Below are 14,194 nucleotides of genomic sequence, written 5' to 3'. Positions count from 1 at the left end.
TCAAATAAGACGCTTCCTTTTACTGTCGGGTAGCGGAATCTCTTCCGAGATACTGTTGAACGTTGATGCAGGGCCTACGGGCAACTGTTATCGTCGGTGTCACATCAGAGCGGAGAGTCTTGAAATACGGTGAAGCAGACGACATCAGGAGCCAAGACAACCATGACGTGGGGAGCGTCCGAGCCACCCTTGCCAGACAACATGCCTTGTGTGGCAACTTGCTGCGGCTGTTGGCATATCCGGTCTCGCTTCGGCCGTCGAGAAACACAATCGACTAGCCAGGACGTCTGCGAGTCGGTATCACTCAGCTTCCGACTACGCAGTCCAGCTTCGGGCTCCAGATCTAATTCTCGCCGTGATATCGTGCCTTGCTTTGTAAGACTGTCTAATTTGTGCACATTTACTTCATCTAGGACTATACATGGAAACTTTCGGTGACATTCATCTAATGTTCCAGCCGTGCTTTCAGCTGTTACATCCAGCCAGCTTTTTCAGCCGACGTTCAGGCCAACAGGCCCGAGCTTGGAGAGATTTTTTAACCAAACATTTCGTAGATAAATATGTAGGATTCTGTTGGGTGAATCTCCCTACCAACTCTGAGGTCATTCTAAGAGCCTATTGGTTTGAAGCATCAGTTACCCTTTGCTACTTGGCAGAAGAAATATGCAAAATCGATACTTTTGAGAGTCTTATTCCCAAACCTAAAAGTGATCTCCAGTAGAGGACCAGTATTGATGACTGAACCATCATTTACACTGCAAAATATCAAGTCCCGAGACATCTCGCCTCTGCTGCAGCAAAAGGAAACGACTTTGTTCTCCTTGATCCGTCGGATTTCTCGCCAACCCAAACATGTCGAAGTCACACAAAAAAAAAAAAAAAAAAAGGACAAGGAAACAAGATTTTCATGCTCTGTATGATTGCTGAACACTGCAAAACACTCATCAAATGTTTATTGTGCAATAGATGTCTTTTTCTAATACAATCTCTGGAAGTTTGTGAAATCGAGGCTCATCTTTCACATGCACATTCTTTTTCGTGTCCACTTGGCGATGGCCCTTATCATGTGTTGATAGATTGAGCCTCTCTAGAAACAATTTGGAGAGAATCCTTTCTCAAGTATCCTTCTTCTACCCTCCTTCCATATCTTGCGGTTGGTAAGGCTTCTCATGGCGATCCCACATTGTAACAATCCAAGTCCTTGTAAGTGTTTGCCGGACTCAATTTATGAGAATGCTTGGCCGAATCCCTCGCTAATCAGAGCAAGAAAGGAGGTATTTCACTAGAGGATGCCAAGAAAATGGGAGAAGAGAAGCTCGGCTACGGCAAAGAAGGATTAATTTATGTTTCGTATGAAGTACCTGTCAAGTAGGATGCAACATGCTATGCCACTGCTACCTCCAAAACTAACCACAGGCATTCTTCGAGTGTATTTAGCTATAAGGGGGCCATTAACATTCAAGATAGATACTGGAAGGTCTATAAGAACCCTTTCTCAATCGCCACACCCACTAAATCGACCTGACTCCGTGGGTATGTTGGAACAAATGTCTTCTCTGGCTGTAACATTGCCTCCACTTCCTTGTATGGAAGACGAAAACCTCGGTCTGATGAGCAAGAAGCAGAATAGTTGGTGAATCAAACCTCATGTCGTTGCAACTAGAAGCGTTTACTCGTATGAAGGATATGTACTTTTATTCGCGTGAAGGAGCTTGGCCCTCTTGGCTAAAGAAGAAAAAAAGACAAGTCAAAGCAACATATATTACTTTAACATTACTTTTACGCCTTCACAATAGCAACACACTTGGCAATCCAGGTAGCTAGTTCTCCTTGCTCTATCTGTGGCAACCTCGTCATGACATTCTTCACTACTTGAAGGAACTCGTATGCCGATGAGCGTGAATCGTATGAGTCGTCTCGTGTGAACTCCTCGTCACAATACAGAGAGATCATCGGAATGGTAAAGGCAGTTCGACATTATGTTTAGAACAAGGATATGCAAGCTATAAGATATTCTCAGTACAAGCGAGAATCCTCCATCCTCATGAGGATCCTACAGGCATCCAAATAGAACTTGACCGTAATAAACGCTACGTCCAAAGACGTTTGTACAATACATCACCTTTCAGAAGCCACGAATCACACTCCAGACATTACAGGTGCTAAAAGCGAAAATACAGATTGCAACATGTCAAATCAAGATAAAAACACCCCTTCCATCGGCGACGGATCAAGTTTGTATTCTCTTGGCCAAACGAGATGACAAAAAGACGCTCCATTCAAACAATTTCGCTTCCCATCTCAACCAAATAAAATAGTGCCATCACACCCACTCACTATCAATCTAGGCACCATCAAATACAGATATAACGGCGCTTGGAAGAAGGCGCTGTGATATCAGACATCATATAGCGCAACCCCTCTCCCCTCCCGCACACACCACATCTCGAACGCCCAACATCAAAAGCACATGCATCAGATTCTCAGGGCGTAAATCACACTCAGCCCGTATCAACCATGTATCATAGGCCACAGCCCAGTCTCAGCTTCTCCCAAAGGATCCCCCAGCGTCGCAATCACGGGCCAAGCTGTGACAAGAGAAGCGCCACGGACATGAAGCTCAGATCACGACACCTGGAGATGTGACGGGGACCCTGGGCCTTTGGGTCCTCTCGCAGCAGCAAAAGTTGCCGCCGCTTAAGAGCAATCACAGCCATTCACGCGCGGCATCACATGGGGCGTATAAATTAGACGGCGCTCAAAAACAGTCACAACTTACCTATCGGACGATACGAAGAGAAGAAGAGAGCACTAGCTATCTAGCTAAAAGACCAAGACCATGTTTACCTCGCATAACGCGGTCGGTTTGAAAAGCCCCCCATTGTTGAGTCAGAGATGCTAATTATAATGCCTCAATGAGCTCTTTGTATTGGGCATGACAGCGAGCTCAAGTGATCAAAGCTTCAAATAAGCTACAAAGGCACATGATTCGTCAAATCTCCATCGCATCTCCTCTCCACGTGGTTGGCTGATTTACAGCCAACCAGATGCATTTGCCACCGTAACATCCGGCGACTATCTGCAGCGAATAAGGCGGCAGTAACGCAGTGCTACAAGCCCATTGGCCACACGAAAGCCGAACACCCAGTAAAGCCCGCTTTGACAGCCCCCCCCAATCCACTTAATAGGGCAGAAGATCAGCGGGGAAGAAGATTGAACCCTTCAACAGGCAGAACTTCTTTCACTGTCCGTTTGGGAAACCTTCACGTGCCATCGCTGAGTGGACAGATGGAAATCCCGAGGGAACGAACCAGCAGCCAGCGATGGCCAAGTACAATGTACCTATACACCCCATAGATGGAGTACAACGTTGCTGTCACATCTTTAAATAAAGAGGAAAATGTCGGGGTTCAACCCCACAGTGAGGGAACCAGTTACCAAGCTGGGAAGGCGTCCAAAGAAAGAAACTCGCAAAAGAAAATAAGACGGATACCAACCAATCTTGACAGTCAGACAAAAAGAACCAAAGCAAAAAAAAAAAAAGTCGGATGCCCAAATGGTAGCATCAGCGACACACCCCAGTAACACATCACATTCAGGTACACACTCTAATGTTCGGAGCGCAGTAAGAAAGTGAAAAGAGAAGCTGCATGCATGCAGTTCAGCCCCCCTTCACAGCACACTCACACTCACACACCACAGGAGGATTATTATGCATGCCCCGAACCTCGTCACCCAGCTAGTGCCGACCAAGCCCGATGGCCGGCTTGTTCCTGTCCAGCAACCACTCCAAAGCAGGCGGAGTAATACAAACCTACTTCTGTACATACTTGCAAGTAAGCTGGGCTGAGCGAGTTGCGCAAGACCAACCAAGTAAGCCCGCTACAAAGGGCTGACGGCCAATATTATTCCGTCTTGCTCTTTTGGGGCCAGAAAATAATCAGAAGCACCGCAGCAGCATTGAGACAAGAATAGCAAGCGTCTAGTGTTCCCTTGGTAATCAGCTCTCTCTCAGCAGACCGCAACTCTTCTTCCACACCGACCATCTCAGCTGTAACAGCACATGTATGCCAGCACAGCTAGAACCCACTCGGTGTGCAAGGATATTCATGCACGAGGAAGAAGGAAGAAAAAAAAAGGCACAGCAAATGAAAATACCACGTCGAGTGTGTGCGACGCACGCAATTTAGCGAGATAAGGTGCAGTGCGTGCAAGAGTAAATAGTGTGCCTCGTACCAGCACCAGCGCAAAAGCCTTGGCTGCATCGATCGTGCCTACATCGTACATGAGACAAGCATATGGGAGGGAGGGGTTGGGACCACTTACAGCAAAGCAAAACTTGGCTATCACGGGCAGCGCATTCCGGCGAGCCGCCTGCTGTAAGGCAAGTTGTGTTTTTGTTAATATCGCCCTGCATGAAGGGGGGAACCTAATTTATTTACTTTCTGAGAGCTCTCTCTCCCTGCGTGTGAAAGCTCACAAAGTGTACAACACACCAATTCAGCTAGAAAAGCAAAAAGGGATTGAAAGGGAAAAAAGTGACTGGTGATAAAAATCAAAACAAGGCAGGAAAAAAAAAGGTTTATAGACGCCCTGCATAGATTGGCACTTGTAAGGTCAGGCAGCTACAGGTACACTTGATAGCTGTAAAAACCAAGCTTTCTCAGCCCGCTAATGAAAAAGTATACTATTTAGCGATCCAACCAAGATTGACAGTCAGCCACAAGAGCGAATCCTTTCGCAATCAATTACTCATATAACACGTCGCATTGAAACAAAAAAAGAAAATACCTGTATTGAAAATGTAAGAATGACCAAAGTAAAAGGGGAAAAAAACAAAACAAAACGTAATCCCAGCGGCCGCCCAGAAACACTGTAGCGCACGAAGTAACACTCTTTACTTTTTTTTTACCACTGCATGAATTATTGCTCGTGTTTCGCACCAATAATATGCTATGTAAAAAGAAAAGAAACCCAAGGGTAAACAACACTCCCCTCCACGAAAAGCAATATCGGAAAACAATCCCGAAAAGGGAAATAATATCAACAAAAACAACACACAAGATGCCGACCGCCAGAGCGCGTTAGCTTCAGCTAAACTCGCACAAAACTTCCATGTGAAATTCAGCCCTCTCTCATCCGGGGGGGGGGCGCTTCCCTTGGCAAACAATTTGAAGCGAAAATTGGGAGCGAGGGAGAACGCCACAAGTGTCGCACCGCATAGGGTCGGTGAGCGCAACCCTGCAGTGTGGCGCTTTTTTCTCATTCATGCTGAAAAAGAGAGAAAGTCGGTGACAGACAGCCCGTGTGTTGCTTTGCTTCTTTTCAGCTCCCCAGCTGGGGGGCTTTTCGTTGGGATCGGGATTTTGGGCGGACCAAAATCCGGGTGGCTGCAAGCTTCGTTTGTCGCTGTTTGCTTCCCTTTGGTTCGGAACAGGAAGCGCCGGGCCTAAATTACCAGGTGTGGGAAATTAGAGTAGGCATCAATGTCGGCATTTTCCTTCAGAACTCATTCAGCCCATTCAGCCATTCATTCATTCACGCATGTGGCGCTGGGCACTGTGGTTGAAACTCAAAAAATAGAGGCTGCAGACCGCGTGGCGCCCACCTGGAAGAGCGGGTAAACCACATGGCAGTTGCACAGTTTCAATAAGAGGAGACGCGGAGAGATGGAATCAAATTGCTTGTTTTGAATAGAACTAGTGATAGTATTCATCAAAAATGGGGGTATCTTGTCAAAAGAAAAGCTATCTAAACTATGCTAAAAGTAATCGCCATGTTATGCCCTGTGTTCCCAGTCCGTCGTAACGGAGGAGTAATGCTAATGTTCCCAACGCCAAGTAAGAAAAAACACTGTTGTGTGTGTGATATTGTTCCCAAGTAGCCCTGATCGCTCTTCCTCGTCAGAAGAGGGTATCCCTAATAAAAATGAAATCCCACGCTATGATCGCTGATAAAAGAAAAAACAAATAAACTCCCAGATAATGCCGTCATAAGTATTAAATCGGAGTAATAAGAAGAAGAAGAGCACAAAAGAAAGGGATAAAGTGTGTTCCGGGGGTATCAAGTGAAGGTTTGCTGAAATGCGCTGTTGGCGCCGGAATAGAAGGGAAGAGAAAAGAAAAGCCGGATTAGGCCGATATCTTTTGTTTAACCGATTTGGCCGCGGTAATTGGCAGAGTTCGGTTGAACTGTGATGGAAAGAGGAAAAAAAAGCAGGTAAAAGTGCCCCGGCTGTGGGGGAGGGGTGAGGATGAGTCAGATTGTGTTCGGACCGCTGGTAACTCCCGCCGGTGCCCCGATTTCTTCCTTCAAGCGCTGTAAATCCTTTGATAGCGCCAAAAAATGATATTGCAGTGGCTGTGCTAAAAACAGTCATAGAAAAAGTGTCGTAAAGTCGTGAGACAGTGCAGATGCTGTCAGTCTATTAGGAGGCTTTTTGAGTAATAAAGCCGTGAATTAGAAGAGAGAAGAGCCCATACGCCCGCGCATGACCCGAGAGTAGTGGCGTAGATTTACTCGGAGATGGGAGTCATGGAGGAAAGCTTGGACTTGGGGCTCTTCTTGGAGCTAACGTGAGCTCGGCTCTTCTTCTTGGCGGCCAGCTTGCGGCGCTCCTTCTCGAGCATGACCTGGCGGACAGCCTCGCGCTGGACAGCAGCCAGCTTCTCGCGCTGGGCCTCGAGGACCTCGAAGTCGGTCATGCGAGGAGGCGACTGCATCATGATGGGGGAAGACGAGGCGCTGGAGCTGGCGATGCTGTGGCTGTCGTCGTCGAAGGGGTCAGACAGGAGAAGGTCGTCGTCGGAGAGGAAAGAAGTGGCGCGCTCCTCGCGGCCAAACTCGGACAGAGACTCGCGTCGGGGCCACGAGGGGAATGCGCAGGAGGCATCGCGGGTGCTGCGCAGGTTGGAGGGGCTGATGTCGATGGCGGCGGACATTGCGCTCGCCGAGCTGTATGAGCTGTATGAACCGAACATTGTGAAATGTGGTTGATGTGGTTGATGTGTGGAGAGTGGTGGAAGTGGTTTGCAGATCAGGATGGCCCGAATCTGGGGTTGAGATGGTTTTTAAGTGTTGTGCGTGTTGATAAAAGCCGGCTCGGTAGACAATAGGAGTTGGCTCGGCTTCTAGCTATTGATGGCGGCGGAAGCGTGGGGTGTTGGTGTTGGTGCGTGGGTGGGTGGCTGCAAGCAAGATGGCCCAAGAGGATGGTGGCTATGGAATGATGATGGAAGAGAGGATTGCAGATGATATATGTTGCTGACCACGGATGGCACGGTGAGATGGATCGTCGAGACGAATGTTTGCTATGGCCGAGGAAGCTGGAGAGAGGGAAGCCCGTGGCACTTATATCGCCCATCACGGGCGGGCACGAGTGAATCATCTGGGAGCTGGGCCGGGGGCGTGCGCGAAGGGGGCCGATGGGCGAGATGGGGGAAAATGGGGGCGCCGTTTGGAAGCACAAGGGCCAGGGAGGGGCGTGGCAGCAAGGGATTTGGCATTGCGGCGCCGGGCTGGGGGGTTTTATCAAAGCACAAGGGCAAAAGGGCAATCAAAGAGGTTGCAGCCATTGCGTCGACGCCCCCCCCCCTGGCCCTTGTGCTGGTCCTGGAGCTCCGACCGGCTATGCTGCTTCGGCTTTGCAACTTGAGATGAGAGACAGCAAGACCCGACGCCACGACACCGACACGACACGTTTGAGGCGCCAGCCAGCCAGCCAGTGCAGCAGCCCAGCCCAGCCCAGCCCTATGCGTGCGCGCATCCAAAACGGAGACGAGCCGGACACGCACCGTCACACACAAATGGCGGTGTTCGGGAATTCTGACCGCCACTGCCTGTGCTCTGCGTGTGCGCTGGCGCTGATTGGGCTGGCCAAGCAGGTTATCGGGCGGCGCACGGGGGGGGAAGAGGGAAGATACGGAGCGATTTCGTATCAAGTGGCACACGAGCAACTCGAGCAGCTACTAGCTCTCCGGAACGGCATCTGCCCGCCAACTGAGAGACACGACCCAAGACAAAGAGAAAAGCAGGATTCACTCAACCAGCCAGCCCGGGAAACGGCCGCGAGAAGTGCGTGTCTCGTTGGAATATACTTGTACAAGCACTTGTAGTATAGGTATAGACGGGCAAACCAACCAAACGGCTCCGCCGGGCGTGCCCTAAAAGCAAGCTCCAGCTTGGGGAGGTCATGTTGCATCTGGGGATGACTATGCGCTTTGTTTGACCGGTCGCTCCATTCAAGTTTACGCCCCAGCTTTGCTTTTGCTTTTTCCTTCTTCTCTCGTTGCTACGTACCTAATGTACCTAGGTAGTCATCAAAAAGAAAAGACAAAAAAAAAAAGACAAAAAAAAAGCATCCATTCTGCTTGCCCTGGTCGCGCGCATGGTTGGGCACCGCGGCACACCGCCCCAGCTTTCCGGTCAGCCAGCCCAAGCAGGGAGACCTGGCACCAGCAACCCCCCCCAGGCCCTGCGACACAGCAGCCAAGTTTTCCCGGCGGATGGCCTTCCCCGGCATTCCGTCTTGCTGGATCTGCCACCGCCGTCTCAGCGCACGTCCCGCCCTCGGTCTGGGGAATCTGGCAAAAAGCCATCTCGCGGGTTGGCCTTTTTTTTGTTTTGCTTTTTCGCCTATTTGCTAGTATAGTTGCTAGCTAATAGGTGCCCCCTTCAAAAGGGATATGTGCAATCTGATATATCGCAAAGTCTAGCTACGAGTCTAACACCGCGTAGTAGAGCCGCTGCTATCGGCGGAGGTCAAAGGCATATCCGCCGACGTGTAGTCAAAAACTCTCTCCGCACTCCAGGACCCGTACGCTACCCAATCTCTTTTTGACGAGCAGACAAAACAAGAAGGAAAGAAAGCTTAGTGCTAGAGTTTTTTTTTTTTCGCTGCTTGGCTTGTAGTGCTTATCAAAGCAAAGTATGGCCGAAAAAAGCAACCGTTGTAACAAGGACCCCAAAAGATCAATGTGCACAAGAACCCCCAGAAAGACACATGCCCGAAACGGACAGATCTTAGTGGCCAGAACGAAGCTCGGCCGCGCTCTCCCCGAGAAAAGATTACCGTGGAAGAAGTGAGATAAGAAAAATGCTAGAGGAAACGGGCCGCAACGGAGAATAGCCGTCGCTGGTGCCACCCCGAAAAGACGCACACAAACGACCAGCAACCTGGGAAGAGAATAAGATCAATCCATACCACCTACTGCTAATTACGGAGTAATCCCACGCTCTCCGTCTCAACGGCCTGCCTGCCCAGCGATTAGTTTGAATGGCATCATCAGCACCAAAGAAGCATGGGACCCAAGTTTGACGGTCTTCCAGTATTCTATTCGGGGGTATGATCTGAGGAGAGCCCCAGGTGCGCGGTAACGGATTGCACAGCACCCGTGCCCCAGCATCACACACTGGTTGGGTCACGGAAGCGTATCTGGGTAGGTGATACCGTAATGAGACCAGACAGGATGAACAGCAAAACGGCTGACGGAGTGACTTTGCGAGCGAGGGGGGGCATGACAAGCTCGTGCTCTCAAAGTCTGCCTATTCCTGCTGTGCTGGCGCTGGGGGTGGGCGATAGCCGGTCCCGACACTCCCCTAGCCCTCCAAGCCCAACCGTCTTCTGTAGAGCAGCCAGACGGCCACCACCATCTGGTCGGCGCGCGTATAGATGGGTAGATTAGTATACTACGGGCATACGAAGCGGTCGAGTGGTACACGAGTCGCAGCTGCGCGTAGCCCGTCCACGTAGGTACCTGCCTGGCAGGCAGCATGTCCAGTGTGTACAAGTATGACGGCGGGATACGGAGCCTGGAATCCCACGCCCAGCCAACCACGGCCGCAAGATTCCAGCTCTGCGACGTGATTCTCTCGCCGTGGTGGCCTTTCTGGACGGCTGCCCTCCCACCGGCTGCGTGCGCGCCCTGCCATTGGCCGCGGCCCGCCAGGCGGTCAAGCAGCGGCGTGCTGTGTCGCAGCCCGATAAGTGTCCTTCTGATCGCAGCAGATACATGATAAGGCACCCTCGCGATACCGTAACACGCTGTTCCTTTTAGCGCCAGCCTATACATGGCCGGGTACATGCTGCTAGGCTGGCGGCCTGCTGCGGCGGTGCGGTGTCCACGGCGGTCCTGCTAGTACCGACCAGGCTCTTTGGAGGTACCCAGCATCCATTTTCCTAGGCGCCTGGACAGCCAGCTCACCGTGCTTTCGCGAGGGAGGGGAGGGGAACGAGGGAAAACGGCCAGCTGGCGGCTTGTTCCCCTCATCGGCGCTCTTCAAATGCTCGGGGGGGTGAGTCAGGTCTTTGCGCACCGCCATTTCGGCTCCTCTTCTCCAATCGACTCGCTGGACCAATAACGGAGCACAGAAGGACGAAACAAGCCACGAGAATAATCTGGAGAGAACAGTTGAGCAGGAGACGAGCGAACCGGCGGGCTTGTGCTATTCCTGGGGGAAGAGGAGCAGCCGCAGCGTATCGCGAAAGTCCCCGCCAAGGGCTGTGCGATGACAGCACCAGCACATCTGACACACCCCCCGGACTCAAGTGTATAAGAGACAACGAGAGAGAGAGCCTGACATCGGAGGTTGCAATCGACAATCCTTACGGTACACACTGCTTTCTATTCTGAGACTGAGGATTTTGCCGCTTACTGTTCGGAAATGGATAGGGAATGCGATGGATTTGCACAGTCAGATTCATTAATCTGGCATCCCAGCATTCCGGGACCCTTGTGCTACGTAGCATTCCCGCGGTTCTTGCGTATTGATATCACGATTACTAAGGCTTGTCTGCCCGTGTTTGCCCTACCAGTATTTGTAAGGGCGAGAGTTGAGTAAGAAGAGAGTGGTGCTGTAAACGCTCCCACTTGCAAAACCCACCTATTACGGAATCTGCCAGCATTAGAACCGTCAAAACCCCCCACGATATAGGCAGCGATGCCGTCCGGAACTAAAAAGCAGCACAATGCACGTACTCATGCACTCGACCCGTAACTGCCGCAGGCCACATCTATCGTCTCCCCCTCCCCCCCAGCAGTCTCGATTCTTCCATTTGGAAAAAGATGACATATTCCACAGCTGCTTGCTGTGACGTCAGTGAGTACGGAAGAGTCATGCCACCGTGGTTGACGTGATGCATGCCCGTGCTGGTGGTATTTGGTATAGGGTACCAGATCTTTTCTCGCCCCGACCGCCGGAATTGCAAATACTACCGTGCTACCGAAGAGAAAATTATCAAGGCAGCGGTAATCAAGCATTCCAAATGCTTTCCCAATGTGTAAACAGACCTATTTTATCGCCAGGGAGCGGGAGATCCCTTGCCGGGGGGGAGGGAAAAGGGCTGCTCCTTGCTTCAAGGGTCGCCTCCTTCAGTGAGCATTGCAACGGTGATGATGACAAGAGGTAGGGTCTGCGAGCCCACATTTTGTCCACCGCGATCAGATGCAAAAAAGAAGATTTCAATTAAACTACAAGTAGAAAAATTTTCACACAAATTTTACAAAAATCCACTTGCCGGTGAAAAAAAAAAAAAAAAAAGAGTCCAGCCCTCTCATCTTTTTTTAAACCCCCAGTCTGCCATGTTGGCCATGCATAGTGGGCTCCCGGCATCTCGCTTGTCGCCCAGCCATCTCCATATATCGGGCCCCTTCACCTTAGAAGCATGTTGGGAAAGGGGGGGTGTGTTTTACCACTGCATGGATTCTGACTTGTGGCATCTACTGTTATCAGACGGAGTCACTGCATCTTGCAGCGTGCAGCATGCATGCAACATGCAACATGCGACATGCATCACCGCGATACGGCACGCAGCCATCTCTCCTCTGACCGCTCCTGCAACATGCACCTCTGACTTACGCGACAACAAACACGCAGCCAAGAGATAGACTCATATCATATCTCCTAGCGTATGACGGGGGCCCTGCGATTATGTATGTAGAGTGCTCACACCGCAGGAAAATAAAATAAAAATGCCACAGCCGGCAAATCGAAGCGCTCGAAATCTTCTCTTCCCTGACTCGGGAGACCTTCTAGATTGTTTTCCGCGCGTGTTCTCTTCCTAAACGGGAATGACACCCCTCTGGAATAGGAGGAACCAGCAAATCAGAAATTTGTGATTTCCTCTTGTTTTACCTTGATTAAAATGCCTTACCCAGTAGCTTAATTTACCAGCTCTGCGGATATCGCCCATCAAGCAAAACGAAAGCCAAAACCAAATCCACGGTCCGGACATCGTCCTTGTTCTCCCCCGAATCTCCACTTCCTTGGGTAGGAGGTAGAGCCAGGGCCCGGGCCGGTAGAGACTAAGAAGCAAACCGCTCGCACTCTCTTTCTTCTCTGCACTAATTCTTTGCTTCGTTGGTCAAAGCGCTTTGGACCCTGAAGGCGGGTTCCCAGAGATTTTTTTTTTTTTTTTTGCTTCCTTCTTCGGTGCCTTTTCGTTTCAGATAGAGCCTAATCTTATGGGTTTCCTCAGGCCAGGGATTGTTGATGACTACCTGCTATCCTTGCCTTGCTCGTGTCAATGCTGCCCTCCCTTGCATCCGGGATCGTCCACGCTGTGCCCCGGCGGGAGGGATTAGAATAGCCAGAAAGCTAATAGTACAAGTAGCACCGATTCCTCTGCTTTCTTCTTCCAGCCAGACCAGCTAACCCTATCCAAGGCGTCGGCTTGACAGCTGCCGTTTCCAACTCTAGTCACTAGTGCTAAGCAATACACGTATAATCAAATAGGCTATGAAAAATTTTCTTCTCTTTTGCTTACCTACAGATGCTTCTTTTTGCTGTAGCTGACTCCTGGAAATAATTTCTCCGTTTTGGACAGTAACCCCCATTCGGGGTTGTGAGGATGACAAAGGCAACTACTACCAGATACAGCTATTCGTATGCCTCGCTCTCGCAATTCGCTTCGATGCCTTCTCTTTTCAGCCATAAGCAACCTTGTAGATTCCCAAATGCGAAAATCCCATTGTAGCATCGCGATCAAGGTGAACATGGCCCATTGTCACTACACCGCGTGGAGCATTACAGATGTCGGGCACCAACCCAAACCCACACTTTTGCCCTCTCGGAGATGGAGGCCGGCGATCAACCACACACACCAAAAAAAAGACAACTCAGATGTCAAAATGCGTGTGGGCTCCTAACCTCACGATGCATAGCTCAGGACAAAAAGCCCTTGTCAAAACACACATCTTTGACAGAACCTGCACCCCCAAGAAAATTAGAAACAATCCTTGACAGCACTGCTACAGCCTATTGCGCACTACACTAGTCATTTCGCACACTACCATTACGGTCCGTTTCCGAACGGTCCTCATTTAGTGACCGCTGTCATAACTTTCCAAACCCAGCATTTCGGAATCTTGCGCCCAAAAACCCCACTGGCCCCACGAGGTCCGATTCCGAAGCGCACCTCGCTCCGCTGCAGAATTTCTTCTTCGAACATTCCAAAATGTGGAGCAAGAACCCTTTTTTGCCCTGGCCCCAAATTTCCCATGCCCCGTCGGCAAAATGGCTCGGCATCGCCAAACAAGCTGTGGCAGCGGTTGAAGCGGTGGTTGACCGAACGGCTAAATGGCAACGTTGCAAAAGAGTTCCTTTTTACGAGCGACCCTATCGTGAACTTTAGGTTGTTTGTCTGTGTGTGCGCAGGGAGAGAAACCCGATGCGGTGTGGTCGCGGTGTGTTCGGTCTACTTTTTGTTTTTTCTTTCTTTTGCTTGCTTTTGCGCCATTACCAAAGTGACTCCGAATAATTGTCCTCGTCAACTTTCTTTTTGCTTCATGTCTAATTGGTGACGTCTTGTCTTTTTGGGGAGAAAACTCGGGACTCGCTCGTCAAACGCCGCGACATGGGCGCGACTATAGCTGCTTTAAGCAACTATCCTTATGCCTAGCATCCTTCATTATACCAACGCTCCCTTGCTATTTTCCTGCTATGCCGCGAAACCGGCAAACCCGTCCAAGCATTATAAACCTCAATCAAACAAAAAGGAAGGATGACTCGCGAAAAGCCACAATGGCCAAAAGGATCCAAGGGCTCGTCGCGTTGGATGGATGACAGGATCGCGACAACCGGGCGACGGACCGGGCAAGCAAACTTGAGAATTAGGCACCTACATTTCTCTGCTTGTTCTTTCTACCTTGGGTTGTGAATCCTTTGGCTTACTTACCCGCGGGAAGAAACCAAGGGT

The 14,194-nt window shown here is 50.3% G+C and overlaps 3 protein-coding genes across 3 annotated transcripts; 1 reads left to right on the top strand and 2 right to left on the bottom strand.

Moving 5' to 3' along the window:
• Positions 1-421: 421 nt before the first annotated feature.
• TrAtP1_003700 (uncharacterized protein) lies at positions 422-721 on the top strand (the record flags this gene model as incomplete). Its single annotated transcript, XM_066111999.1, has 1 exon — positions 422-721. One exon carries the CDS (start codon positions 422-424, stop codon positions 719-721), a length of 300 nt encoding a protein of 99 aa, XP_065968081.1.
• Positions 722-6,515: 5,794 nt separating this feature from the next.
• On the bottom strand, positions 6,516-6,980 carry TrAtP1_003699 (uncharacterized protein; the record flags this gene model as incomplete). Its single annotated transcript, XM_066111998.1, has 1 exon — positions 6,516-6,980. One exon carries the CDS (start codon positions 6,978-6,980, stop codon positions 6,516-6,518), a length of 465 nt encoding a protein of 154 aa, XP_065968080.1.
• Positions 6,981-9,936: 2,956 nt separating this feature from the next.
• TrAtP1_003698 (uncharacterized protein) lies at positions 9,937-10,490 on the bottom strand. The gene has a single exon (XM_066111997.1). It carries the CDS (start codon positions 10,318-10,320, stop codon positions 10,087-10,089), a length of 234 nt encoding a protein of 77 aa, XP_065968079.1. The 5' UTR covers positions 10,321-10,490; the 3' UTR covers positions 9,937-10,086.
• Between the last annotated feature and the right edge of the window lie 3,704 nt (positions 10,491-14,194).

Source organism: Trichoderma atroviride, chromosome 2, assembly GCF_020647795.1.
Source record: "Trichoderma atroviride chromosome 2, complete sequence".
Classification (NCBI taxonomy): Eukaryota; Fungi; Ascomycota; class Sordariomycetes; order Hypocreales; family Hypocreaceae; genus Trichoderma; species Trichoderma atroviride.
Note: the sequence above shows the minus strand (reverse complement) of the source record. Positions and strands in the feature narration are given on the sequence as shown.